This window comes from Physeter macrocephalus, unplaced genomic scaffold (genome assembly GCF_002837175.3).
Source record: "Physeter macrocephalus isolate SW-GA unplaced genomic scaffold, ASM283717v5 random_27, whole genome shotgun sequence".
Taxonomy (NCBI): domain Eukaryota; kingdom Metazoa; phylum Chordata; class Mammalia; order Artiodactyla; family Physeteridae; genus Physeter; species Physeter macrocephalus.
In genome coordinates, this window is record NW_021145313.1 from 89,075 (window position 1) to 103,170 (window position 14,096).

Genomic DNA, 14,096 nt, shown 5'->3' on the forward strand with positions numbered 1-14,096 from the left:
TCCGCGGCATGTGGGATCCTCCCGGACCAGGGCACGAACCCGTGTCCCCTGCATCGGCAGGCGGACTCTCAACCACTGCGCCACCAGGGAAGCCCCCCCCCCCAAATTTAAAAACAAACAAACAAAAAACCCTCAGATCTGACTCCAAACCAATTGTGTTTTTTCCTACCAAATCACCATCCCTCGCAAAAACCACTATAACTGACACAGACAACTCCTGATCATCCACTGTATCAGGAAAAACTAAAAGCCCCAGAAAATCCAAAGCCCCATGTCATATGGTGGTTTCAGCTTCCCCTCACCCAAAATTAAAAGATAATATTTTCAGAGTTATTTATAAGAACCAAAAACAGATTCTAGTTTCCTCCTTTCTCTCAGGATGCTATCCCCTCTAACAGAAGTCCAAAGAAGCCAAAAGGTAGGTAGGGGTAGGAGAATAAACAAAGGGGTCTGGGTAAATATCCCTGAATTAGCCATAGTTATAACTAAAAGTCATAAAAGGGAAGTATCCAGAAACCCAAAGGAATCTTCCAACAGCTCCAAGCATCTACCCAGCAGTTAATTCCCAGAAACTGGCAAGGCTGAAACACCCAATTCTTCCAGAATTTCTTAATAAGTTCCATACACGGCTGTCTATCTGGTTTTTCAACCATGACTCACTGAAACATCATCCATACTTCAAGATGACCTGATAAAAACAGAACTGATGTCCTGACTGGAAACATCAGATGAGCAGTAGATTCCCAGCAAGCTCCAACCCCAGCCGTCCCTCCCTCCTCCCATCAAGGACGTGTACGTAGTAGGCACAATCCCTACTACTCCCAGATACGGCTCCTATAGCCAGTGGTTCTGAAAGAACGTACCGTCACAAATTCAGGATCAGATTTTTTTTTTAAGAGAGGACAAATTCCTAAACATGATGCCCTGAAATACTCCTGGATCCCTTCCTAAAGAAGATGAAATGACCTCTGACGGACTATTTCCTTCATAGTGTATAGAGAGGTAGTCAACCGGAGGTCAAAAGGCCATCTCTGCCTAAAGACATGCTTTGTTTGGTCAGCACAGTGACGCCTACTAATTTTAATTCGTTGCAAACAGCTAAAAACTAAAATTTTTTTCATACAAATCTAAATTCTTTTAAAGGAATTTAAAAATTCTGATGACACTGGGATCCCATTTCTCTCAAAGTAATAACAGGTGGCTTGGTAATGGTTTTCTTCAGCAGAGCGTGAGCTTTTCAGGGTGTCCACTGCTCACTGATATCTAACACACAACCCACCTCTCGCATTCAGATTATCAGACCCCTGAAGGAGCTTGACCTTGTAATTCTTGATCTAGATTTGGAGGAATACCAAAGATACCAGGAGATCCAGTTATTAATCTCCAGTTTCCAGATCCTTACAAATACTCACCAATTGCCAAGGCGAGCTGATCCTTGAGAGAGCCTTCTCTCTCACGCCCAGCTGGAAGTTCAGAGAGCTCAGAGGAATTCAGGAAGCCCTAAGTGCACATAGAAAATGAACACGAGTCAGTCTGTGTAATTAAAATTACCAAGAGACTAAGCAAAAATATAGTCTTATTTCTCAGAAAATGATTTAAGACCACTAAGTATATATAGATAATGTTTTCATTAAGCCAAGAATGTTAAAAATTGCTAAGCACTCCACCCCCAATTCCATCCCAATCTCTGGCCTAACTTCTTAGAATGTAGTTTCCTAGAAATCAGAAACAATATTTCCATACAATCATAAAATGTTGAAACTAAAAGGTCTGTAGATTGTTGGTAGGAATGAAAAATGGTGCAAATCCAATGGCAGGCAATTGGACAATAGCTAACAAAACTACATACACTTTTATCCTTTGACCCTGCAATCCTATTTCTAGAAATTTACTCTAATACACTTCCAATAATACAAAAGTACATAGGCACGAAGTTATTCATTGAGCAATTATTTCTAATCGTAAAATACTGGGAAGTCTAAATGTCCAAACAGGCAGAGTCTGGCTGAATAGACCACAGTACAGTCACAAAACGGAATACTATGCAGCTGGAAAAAGAGAGAGAAAAAAAGATGGTCTCCATGAGCTGCTATGGAGTATTTCCAGGATATATTAAGTGAAAAAAGCAAATTAAAAGAATACATACATATTGTACCAACATTTGTGTAATAAATATTTGTATAAATATGCTTATTTTTGCAAAAAGGATAACCAGAAATTAGTGGAGATGGTTATCCACAGGAGTGGACAGGAATGGGGTGGAAGGGAGAGGAGGGAAGTAAGACTTGTGTATGTGGTTGGGAGAGGGGGGAGGAGAGTTTTAACTTCCAGAACCTTGTTAATGTTTTACATATTCAAAAATAAAATTAAATTAACAAGGATTGGGGGTGAAAACAAACACTGACTAAACAGAAACAGAGATTCTAACTGTATTTCAAAGGAATAACACAATCTCAAAAGGAGGAATAAAACTAATCCAAGTTACTTTCGATACAGTCCTTTGGCCACATAACTTCAAAGTAAGGACAAAAAGAACATCAAAGAAATCTTGAACTCCTTAGTAGGTTTGTTATTTGCAGTGGTCAGGGATAGTAACTCTGAAACAAAGTGTGTACCCTACAGAGAGTAAATAAGCAAACATACTGAAGTTGCTAGAAGCCAGTGTATTCACTATGAGAGAAGGAAGATACAAATATAGAAAGGGGGAAGAAAAGAAAGAAGCCTGTGGTGCAGGATTAGAACCGAAACACACACACACACACACACACACACACACACACACACACACACACACACACACACACACACTTCCTAGCTCTGCTGAAAGAGCAGAGCAGCAATGACATCTCAGTAGAATTAAGCATACCTAATGCTGCCCAGATCTTGGTTTCTAAAAACCATTCCCCCACCAGAAAGGATCAGGACCCCTTGGAGAAGTTGCCAATCCCATGGTTGGGGCAAGGAAAGTATGACATAAACCCAGAATACTCTGTTATGCCAAAAAGTAGGGAAATAGTCAGAAAATAATAAGGCCATACCAAAAAAACAATGGAGCCAGCTTGCATAGGCTTGGCTTAAACTTGCCAAATCCGGGGATGATTTGAGCATTAAAATGACTAATGGACCCGTGTGCAGCAACAAAGACCCAATGCAGCCAAAAATAAATAAATAAATAAATTTATTTAAAAAAAAAAAAGACTAATGGATTCTATAATGAATTGTATAAAAGAAGAATCTATGAGTCAATGTTGCTACTAAGTAAATCCCTAAATAAAAGGAGAAGGAGAAGTCTCCTTATTACAATAGAATGCCACCTAATAAAGCTAACCCATGTGAAAGAAACTATAAGGGTTAGAAAAATAACCATTATGCAACTATCACAGTAACAACTGATCCTGACAAGAATCATCAAGGGATGCTAAAACTTTTAGGCAATAGTTTTTTGAGGAACTGGATGTCTACACAGTCTCAAAAAAATCTCCCATACAGATTACTTACTAGTTACAAAAAAGGAACATGGTAAGTTTAGAGTGGAGAAACCTGGCAGATACTACCTTAACCAAGAGATCAAAATTAGCACCATCAATAACAAGACCACAGTCCCACCCCCCTGTGCCTCCTGATGTGATGTTCTGAGAAAAAGAGAGGGTAATTTATTTAAGATTCTTACAAAAATCCATATTCTAAGTATGAAGAAACATCAGTTGAACCCAAATTGAAGGACATTCTACAAAACTGTCCTGTACCCTTCAAAAATGTCAATGTAATGAAAGACAAACAAAGGCTGGGGAACAAAGAAAGGGAACCAAACAGACATGGCAACTAATTGCAACACATGCTACTGGACTGGATCCTGGATCACAAGAGAAACTGCTAGTTGCCAAAAACTGAATGTATATTGTATATTATCTAAATAAAAATATTGTATCAATGTTAAAATCCTGAATGTGATCATTGTACTGTGGTTATAGAGGAAAATGTCCTTGTTTTTAGGAGATACATGCTGAAGGGATAAAGAATTCTAATGTCTGCAACATACTCCCAAAAGGATAAAAAACAATACGGATGACAATAATATGAATATAAAAAGTGATAAAGTAAATAAGGCAAAATGTTAACAAATGGTGAATCTAGAATAAATTACTCTCTAGTTTACTGTAGAATACTGGCAACTTTTCTGCAAATTTGAATTTTTTTCAAAATAGAAGTTTTAAAAAGATAAAGACCAAAAGGAAAAAATTAATAAAGCTAAAAGGGACCAAAGTCCCTTGTTACAGATAATGAAACAGGCACAGTAAAGTAAGTGAATAGCTCAGGGTTACAAACAGCTACTGGCAAAGTCAAGATTAGAATTTCTACTTCAAGTGACGCATCTATTCAGCACAATTCTAAAAAATAATCTCAACATAGTTTTCCATGTAATATGACTATTTAATGCCAGTAATAATTAACATTTACCACAAGATCTCAAAAGAAAGATAAACAGAAGGAAAAGGGTGATACTAAATTCAAAATTTGTTGTGAGTAGTTGGTTCATTTTTGCCTTGGCAATAAGGATGGATCAAAGGCATACTGATACAATTCCTTCCTTGATCCTTCTACAGATAACAATATGCTTAGTCTTCTAAATTGTGCCTTCTCCAGTATCTATATTTAGAAATCCTTTCCTCAGACCATTCTAGATTTCTGAACACAAAGCTTCACCTGATTTATGGACTGTATTCCACTGGCATTCATTCATTCATTCAACAGAGCCCCAAGCAAGTGCTGGACCCACTCCTCATACACCAGAGACACACTAGTGAAAAGACAAATTCTCCTGCCTTATGAAGCTTACATTCTACTGGGGAAGGCAAACGAGAAATAAATAAATTAAAATGTAATATATAAGAACTATAACAACAGATTTTAAATGAAGCAAAATAAGGGGACAGAGCAATAGGAGGAAGGTACTCCTCTCCAAAGAGATAACATTTAAGCAGAGACATGAAATAAGGAAGTGAGACATGAGAATGTCTGAAAAAATGGAATAGCAAAGACCCTAAGAGGGGAGGAACAAATCCAGCATGTTGGAGACAACCCCAAAACTCACTTTACTATATGTGGACAGTTGATCCTTTAGGCTCTGACAATGCAACAGGGTTCCCAGGGCTACTTGCTGGACCAACTGTTGAAATTTTAAATTTCTGGAAACAAAATCTGTCTCACAGTTCACCTGTGGGAACAAATTGATGTTGCTGTATAAGCTGTTTACTAACAGTCTCCAAAAGTGCCCTAAAGCAAGGTATTGATAAAACAGGCAGCAGACCCAACAAAACACAAATAAATGTCTCTAGGATTAAATCCACAGTTCCTCTACTAGCTTGAGGCCAGAAATTGAATGAAGTGATTCCTGCTGTGCCAATGAGTTAGCAATAACCTGCGCATTCACAGGATGGTTCCATAACGCCCCCCAAAGGATTCACTACAAGTTCACCACCTGCCTGTGGCACATGCCATAATCGCCTCATTCCCTAGGCTCCTCCAATGCCAAACCACTTTTATCAGCTTGTTTATCTCTTCTCTCGCTCTAGACTAATCCACATCTGATTCTTCACCAACTGGGCCCCTAAACCTCCTCTAAAACAGCTGCTCGCTATCCATCATCTAATTAGTCTAATTCCTAGCTTTAAAATCTAACTATTTCAGGAAACAATCAGTGACGAGGTGTAAGGCCACAATGGACTCACGTTTAGGAATAACAATCTACACTACTAGGCCTTTTCTCACCCACAACCTGTGCATTTCTATACTTAAATGAATCCACAGCTAGTAACTGGGGTCTCAGGGGCTTAATTCTAACTAGGTTTTATGGTTCTCAAACACCTCTTCTTGTGTGGTTTTTTTGTGTGTGTTTTTGCGGTACGCGGGCCTCTCACTGCTGTGGCCTCTCCCGTTGCGGAGCACAGGCTCCGGACGCGCAGGCCCAGCGGCCATGGCCCACGGGCCCAGCCGCTCCGCGGCATGTGGGATCCTCCCGGACTGGGGCACAAACCTGTGTTCCCTGCATCGGCAGGCGGACTCCCAACCACTGTGCCACCAGGGAAGTCCAAACACCTCTTCTTTAAGAATGCAAAGGGTCTACCACAAAGCCTACACCCAAGGAACAGCTGTTCCTGGCATCTCGAACTCTGACAACTCACCTCTACTAACACAGTCGTGTTTCCTTCCTGCAGCAGCCCAATCAGACCTTCTTTGGTCTTCCTGCCATGGAGCCTGGCAGCTTTACTCCAGCCCTCCTTCTGGGCCTGTTTGTGGAGCCAGCTCTCTGCCTATAAATAAAAAAGATAAAGGGCAGATGACAAAGGCACAGAATTTAGAACAGAATGGGGCTGTAAAATACCTCAGGTTCCCCAATTCTTTCTCCTTCCCCTCAGCCCTACAAGAGAAACTAATCTATCATTTATTGGCAGCCTACCACTAAATGACAAACAAGGGGCATTGTGCCTGGTGTTCTGGATAAGTTTAATCTTCACAACAACTCTATGGGACAGATAGTACTATTTTCTTTATATAAAAAAGAACAATGCAACTCTGAAATATTAAGTAAGGTGTCCAAGGTCACAGGATTAGTGTGAGGATACCACGATCTGGGTCTTGGTCGTCGGTCTGACTCCAAAGCTCCCAGGAGCCCTTTCAGCCCCAAGCAGCAGGAAACCTCATAGCAGCCTTGCATGGAATAGTTTGTTAGCCCTGCGACCCTGAGTCAATTGCTTCGAAATAGGTTAAGAGTCAAAGGGTGAGATTGTCATTGAAGTCAGAATGCTATCCAGGACTCTGCCGTTATGGGTCACTGGACAGCAGATCTGACTTCTACGCGACCTCTCAAACGCACTGGGGTCGGGCCCCAGTACCCCACTCCCACCCCCGCGCCAGCTCCCCTCTACTTCCTCCCCCACACCTGTTTGAGATCCCCGCCACAAGTCTCCAGAGCCTTCTTGCAGTTTACAAAGGAGTAGCCCGTTCTCCGCCGCAGCTTCATGAGGAGCTCCTTGCTGGAAGCCGAGGAGGACAACCAGGGCCCAGCGTGAAATGTATGCCACGGCTGGGGCGACTGAAGCAGAAGGGGTCCCGCCTAGAGGGAGTAAGAAGGCATGAGAAGCAGGACGCAGCGAGGAGCTCCTGGGGTGGGAGCACGTCGGCCGGGAGGCGACCTTAGGAGAGACAGACCCAGGGGGTGGGGGAAAGGCAGCGCCCGGACGCTGCACCGCGAAGAGGGATCGAGGTGCGGGGAAGGGGGAGATGGAGCCGAACGCAGCCAGGGGAAGGGGAGGGAGCGTGCCCGGCGCACGGCAGACCTGCAAGGAAGGCAGAACCGGGCCTGGGCCAAGAGCCCTCACTGGGCAGCTCCCGGCCCGCGCGAGCAGACAGAGGCGCAGTGAGCGCAGTAGCGACATCTTTCCGGGGGCCGTACACCGTTGCCGCACCGGTGAGGCCACGGGCCTACGGCGTAGCGGCGGGGCCAAAACTCTCCACCGGAACGCGCCAAGCGGAGATGGCGCCACCTGCTGTCCGGGGGGGCGCATTCGCCTCCCCTACTTGGCGTATTGAGACTACATTTCACAAGGGAATTACCCCCCGCAGGTAAAATAACAGAAAGCATGAGACAGAAGTGTCACAAAATAACAATACAAGACACGTGGTAACACTTCATGTTTATTTCCAATGTACTTTCATATTCATTATCCATTTATGACTCATGACAAACGTGAGGTAGTTGGGTGGGTTCAGAAGTTTGGCCAAGGTCACATAGAGAGGAGGAGTAAATATTTATTGAACGAACAAAAACATTTGATGAACACCAACTGTGTGCCAGGAACCATAGCCCTGACCTCCACGGTAATCTAATGGTGAGAAAATAGGGAGCAGACAAATGATCACACAAGACAAGGTAAGCCTCACAAGACGAACAGTTAGTTAAAGCGTCTCAAGGGAGAAAGAAATCATATTCAAACAGGAGGCTCAGGAAAAGCTTTTTTCAGGAGAGAAACTAAGAATAATGAAGATTTTGAGAGGTAGAAATAGCCCTTCCAGGCAGGGAATCATAAAAAAGAATGAAGGAAGAAGCCAGGGAATCTTGGTGTGGATTTAGGGAACAAAGAGTAGACCTTTTGTAATTTGGCCAGAGGTTGCAATACATGTAGGAAACCAGTAGGAAATGAAGTAGAAGGGTAATTTGGGATCACACGGGACACACTGAGTACCAAGCAGAAGAGCTTATTCTTGCTTCTGTTGGGCAGCAGCAGAAGCTAATCAGAGCTGATTTTGGAAGATCACCAGAGTTTACAAAATGGTTTGAAGGGGAGTGAATGGAGGCCAGGAGGCCCCAGGAGGTGATGTGTGGCCCAAGGAGTAAGTCAGGAGAGCCCCCATCAGAGGCCCCACAGTGGGAGGAGAAAAGAGGTGAAGGCAAAACACATTAGGAAGGTAGGACTGACAGGGACTGGAAACCTAAAGAAAAATCAAAGAGAACCTGGCACTTAGTGATCAGGGCTCCAACTCCAAAGAGTGAAGGAGCTATGGTCCAAAGGACAGCTCTGCTGCCTATACCCAACTTCAGGGCTGAGAGGACTTGGCCCAGTTAGAGCCATGGTTCCACCAGACTATCTCTAGAAGCAAGAAGTGGGTGGTCGGAGGTTTCTTGCTTCCCAGCCCCCCGGTAAAAGCCCGAGTTCTCTGGATGCAGAAGAGATCTTTAATGCTTATTTATTTTCCTTTTTTAAAAATTCCAGTAGAATCTGGAAAAAAAATCCATTCTGTATAAAAAGACAACAGCAGGACTAGATGGGATCATGACTGTCTCTCTGCAGTCACTGTTCACGTATCCCACTTACCTCCCCTTCCCCTAAAGTCCTGGATACCCTCCCATCTTCCTCTGCTGAGAACAGGAACTGGGAATTTCCTTTGCACTCTAGCCCAGTACAGCTAGGGCTCTAGTATTCCTAGCACGGATCACCTCCCTGCACCTAACCAAGAGTATCTCAGGAAACAAAAAGGGAAGGAGGAAAGACAGCGGCAAGGGAAATCCATCGTTTTTGGTCCTTATGTTTACGGCTCTGGACATATGGCAGTTCCTTCATCAGAACAAGGTGTTCAGAGGAGCAGAAGGGTGACATCAAGCAGGTCTTGGTCCCCTGTGCCTGGCCCTATAGATGTTAACATTCTCATTCTCATCCCGCTTGGCCAGCTCCAGTTGGAAATGCTGGGGCAGGAGGTGCTGAAAGAAGCTCTCTGTCCCGTGCTCCTCTCTCATCTTGGAAGCCAGATAGATGGTGCCATGGGGCCCGCACAGGTGTTGGAGGGTCCCCAGCAGCAGTGGAAAGGTGGGCTCCAGATACACGATATCAGCCCCCAGCACCAGGTCATAGTCTCCAGGGAAGACATGCTGGTCAATCCCCCAGGACAAGGCGCGGACCTGGGCCCGGCCTCCAGCCGGCACATTGGCCTGGACGTTGCCCTGGATCTGTTCTAGGACCAGGGGCAGGTCAGTGATGGTAACATCCCCCCCTGAGAGAGAGGAAGGAGGAGAAATGCAAGTCAGAGGGACCAACCAAGGGGTTTCAGCTCCTGCCCAGAAGGTCCAGAGACCTCAGGGCTTAGAGGATAATGCTTGGACAGCCCAAAGTCCACACTTTGAATTTTAGTTGCCCTAACCTCAACCTCATCCACAGCCATCTCATTACTCTACATTCTACAACATCAACATTCTCTCTAAGCTAATCTTCAACCTCTCTGCCCAACACATGACACTTAGATGTCAGCAGAAGCCTGGGCAGGACTAAGCTGGAGGTGGGCTGCGCACCCACCCCCTACTGACACAAACCAACCCTCATGGATCTGGAAAGCTTCCCAGAAGACATGACCTCAGCAAGCCTTAAAGGACAAGGAGGAGTTAGTCAAGTGGAGCTTCCCAAGCAGAGATCAGAGAGTACAAAGGCCTCGTTGGGAGACAGCACAGTGTATTCAAGGAAGGCTGGATCTCAGATGATGTGGAAGGGAAGAGAAAAGTGTCAAGACATGAGAGTACAGAGGAAAATGATTATGACATGCTAAGGAGGTTCAGGCTTGATCCTGAGAGCAATAGGTTTTAAGGGCAGAAGCAGAGGGTGAAGATGATTAGATTAGGACTTCAGAAAGCTTCGTTCATGCAGTAAATATATTTGCTGAGCATCTACTAAGTTCTGGGGGTACAGGCGTGAGTAAAACAAAACCTTGGCCTTCCTTGAGTTCTGTTATAGAGGTAGAAACAAATGAGGTAATGCAAAACTATTTAATCACGATCATGGTGATTATTACAGAAAGAGAAAATACTCAGAATTCATTCATTAATATTCATTATGTGCCTATATGCCAGGTGCTGAGAATACAGCAGTGAACCAATCAGACAAAATCCCTCTGCTCCTGGGGCTTACAGTCTAGTGGCAAGAGACCTACAACAACAAACAAAATGAAACAAACAAAACACACTGTAAGTCAGACGGTAATAAATGCTATGCTGAAGCATTAAGCAGGGAAGGAGGAGAAGAACTGCTTGAGGGACAGGGCAGGAATGTCATTTTAAATTGGGTAGTTAGGGAAAGCCTCATGGAGCAGATTATGTTTGAGTAAAGACCTGAAGGAAGTGATGGAGCAAACTCTGTGGGTCTCTCAGGTTAAGATGTACCAAATGAGGGACTAGCAAGTATAAAGACGGTGAGGCAGGAGTGTGCCTGGCAAGTCTAAGGACCAGCAGGAAGGCCAGTAGCTGGAGCAGAGTAAGTGAGAGAAATAATAGTAGGGGCCAGATTCTAGGCAGGGCAGCAATGTCTAGGAAATTGGTCAGATCCTGAATATATTTTGAAGGTAGAGTCAATAGGGTTTGCTGACAGATTAGATACGAAACATTGGGAGCAGGGGGTTGAGGATGGCTCCAAGATATTTGGCCTGACCAACTAGAAGACTAAGTTGTCATTTATTTAGGTGAGGAAGGCTGCAGGAGGAGCAGGTATGGATAGGCAGATCATGAGTGCATTTCTGGGCACATTAAGCTTGAGATGTACATCAGACAACCACAGGAAGATATCGAGTAGGTAGCTGATTACACAAACAAATCTGGAGATATAAATGGGAGAGTCATAGAGTCATCAGCATGGAAAGGGCATTTAAAGCCACGAGGTGATGGAACTGCTTGGGAGTGAGTGTAGACAGAAAAGGGGAGGGGGTCAAAGGACTGCTCCTGAACCCTGGCGTGCTCAGACTTTCAGTTGTGAAGAAGAACAGGAAACAACAAAGGAGACTGGAACAAATGCCAGTGAGGTGGGTAGAACCCAGAAGTGTGATGCCCTGGAAGCCAAAGGAAGTGTCTTCCAAAGAGGAGGGAGTGACAAACACTGCCAAGTCCAGTAAGGTGGGCTCATACCCGACTCTTGTACTCAACAACATGGAGTCAGAAGTGAAACTCACAACCTTTCTGGAGCAACTGGAGTGGAGGGGGCAGGCTGGGTTGGGGAGGGGGGTAGAATCTAGAATGGAATTGAGGAAACAGTAGGAAGAGAGGAATGACAATGAGCATTAACTCTTTTGAGTTTTGTCATAAAGCAGAGCAGAGAAATGGAGTGGTAACTGGAGGGATGTGTAGGATCAAGAGTTTTTTCTGATAGGAGACATTACAGCATATTTATGTGCATGATACACACAAACACACATATGGAATGATCCAGAGAGAAGGGAAAACAGATAATGCAGGAGAGGTGGGGGAGCAGGGTGTTTGCAGGAACAATGTCTTTAGGTAGATGAGAAGGTTTGGGGTCTCATGACACACACTTGACCTTGACTAGGAGCACAGCACATCTGCCACGGTAACAGGAGAGAAGGCAGTGCGGACAGTCACAGACACAGCTGGGGAAGAGATGCTGTGATAAGAACATGTGGATAGTTTCTATGAGAAAACAGAAGCGATCAGAAGAGCTAGGAAACAAAGTCATCAGCTGAGGAGACATTTGGAAGTTTAAAGGGCAAAAAGATAAGAAACAAGATGTTTAGGAAGGCAGAAGAATAAGTGGGTGAGGGCAGGGTAAGAGGCTAGCTGGGCAGCGCTTAAGGACGCATCTGAGGATAGTGACAACAAATTTAAAATGAAAGCAGGGACTTCCCTGGCGGTCCAGTGGTTAGGACTCTGTGCTTCCACTGCAGGGGTCACGGATTGGGGAACTAAGATCTTGCATGCTGCGAGAAGCAGCCAAAATAAATAAATAAATAAAACCAGTCAGCACAGTTGTGTATATTATACTAGGAGGGCCTGGGGGTGTCCAGGAGGCTTTCCCTTGGTAGTGATGTTTGAGCTGAGTGCTGAAGAAGGCATATGCATTAACCAGGTGGTACAAGGGTTCCAGACACAGAGTACAGCCAGTGTGAAGGCTCCAAGGAAGGGGACATCGAGATAGGCTTGAGGAACTGATAGGAGGGCACTAGGTAGCACAAGGAGTACAAGAGGGAAAGGGAGAGGCACAGAAAGAGGCTAGAGGGAGATGCAGGGCCTTGGAGGCCATGCCAAAGGGGTCAGTTCCATCCTGAAAGCAACAAGAAGCCATTGAAAGATGGGGAAGAGATGCCGAAAGATCATTCTGCCAGCCGGGTGGAATGGGCAGAGGTCTAGGTGTGGGCAAGGGGTAGAAGCAGGAAGACCATTTTGACTAATTGTAGCCTTCTAGGCAAGTGATAGTGACAAGGACTGGGGAGCCATCAGTGTGGATGGAAAAACAGGAGATTCAAGGGATTTTTTAGGAGATAAATCCGTCGGACTTGGATAATGGAGTTGGGGGTGAGGAAAAGGGACGTTTCAATTGTGGGTCTAGATTTCCCACTGGGTGGGTGGTAATTTGATTCACTGAGATGGGGAAGGCTGAGGGAGAAACAGGTTTGGTGGCGGAAGAGCACAAGATCTAGTTTGGGCAAGCCAAACTTCCCCATAGAGAAACTCGAAGACACTTGTGAAAATCCAAGGAAAAGATGGCAGTGGCCTGAGCTAGAGATGGAGGGAAGAGGAATAGACAACTGGGGAAGTATTAAGTTCATATGACCCAAAGGACTCACTGATTGCCAGGATGAGAGGGGAGAGGGCAACAGATGAGAATGACACCCATATTTCCGACTCGGCAGCAGAATAGGGAGCAAAAGAAGGAGAAGCCAGTCTGGGAGCAAGTGAAAGATGTTTCCATCCATATTACACCCATTTTTCTCCCATTTTAGCATAGCTGCCCACTTCTCATCCACCCATTCCTTCATGGAAAGCTGCTGTTGACACTCCCTCGGTTCTTTCTGAGCCTGCTATGTTCATACTCCTCATCTGACAGAGCTTCTCCCTGATGGGTTCCCAGAGAGTCAAGGGAGACATGGCCAGAGCATGTCCACTGGCTCTGCACATACCTCGCCATAGTTCTCATCCAGTAACATCTTCCCCCATCTTCACCACTAGACCATAGACTCCTTGGGGAGAGGAAATCTGTCTTACTCATTGTTGTATCCCAATACCTAGCATGATTCTTGGCACATAGGGGACTCCAAATACATGTTGGTTGGATGAATAGAAGAAAGAATGCCTGCCTCTGGGAAGACTTCCCTGAATGTGTTTTGTGTTATGTCCCTATGAGCAAGGACATGTTAATTTGCATTCCTAGGGAGATGACATCATAAGTGTTTTTAAAGGAATGTTTTCGGTGTGAAGTTTTGCCTCCCCATTAGATTATAAACTAAGGAACCGTTTCCTTTGTAGTTTTTGGTTCTTGACAAAAATGGAGCAAAATTTTCCTTACCTTTTCCTTTCCAAGTCCGCAGTGCCTAATTCCTACCCCACTTCCCACAAAACACACCCTAACCCTCAGAAACTCATAAGCTAGTTCCTCCCAAGAAATGAAAACCTAAAGAATCAAAATACAGGGCGTCCCTGGTGGTGCAGTGGTTGAGAGTTCGCCTGCCGATGCAGGGGACGCGGCTTCGTGCCCCGGTCCGGGAAGATCCCACGTGCCGCGGAGCGGCTGGGCCCGTGAGCCATGGCCTCTGAGCCTGCGCGTCCGGAGCCT

At 44.9% G+C, this 14,096-nt stretch overlaps 2 protein-coding genes across 6 annotated transcripts in view; both read right to left on the bottom strand.

Annotated features, from left to right (window-relative positions):
- TSFM (Ts translation elongation factor, mitochondrial) overlaps positions 1–7,461 on the bottom strand; it is a 30,307-nt gene extending 22,846 nt beyond the window's left edge. For 3 of the 5 annotated variants that reach the window (XR_003678109.2, XM_028483405.2, XM_028483406.2), the window contains exons 1-5: positions 7,338–7,456; positions 6,941–7,114; positions 6,183–6,311; positions 5,093–5,215; positions 1,413–1,500 (exon numbers count right to left, since the gene is read on the bottom strand). Coding sequence is in view for 4 of the 5 variants with exons in the window: in XM_028483405.2 (XP_028339206.1) it covers positions 1,413–1,500; positions 5,093–5,215; positions 6,183–6,311; positions 6,941–7,114; positions 7,338–7,436 (613 nt within the window). In the remaining variant the exon portion in view is untranslated. Of the gene's footprint in view, positions 1–1,412; positions 1,501–5,092; positions 5,216–6,182; positions 6,312–6,940; positions 7,115–7,337 lie in introns of all 5 variants that reach the window. The other 2 variants (XM_007115978.1, XM_007115979.3) reach the window with 2 other exon arrangements.
- Positions 7,462–7,677: 216 nt separating this feature from the next.
- The window catches only part of EEF1AKMT3 (EEF1A lysine methyltransferase 3), a 7,713-nt gene continuing 1,294 nt past the window's right edge, over positions 7,678–14,096 (bottom strand). The window contains exon 3 of the mRNA XM_007115977.4: positions 7,678–9,546. Within this exon, the coding sequence (XP_007116039.1) occupies positions 9,155–9,546 (392 nt within the window). The 3' untranslated portion in view covers positions 7,678–9,154. The remainder of the gene's footprint in view (positions 9,547–14,096) is intronic.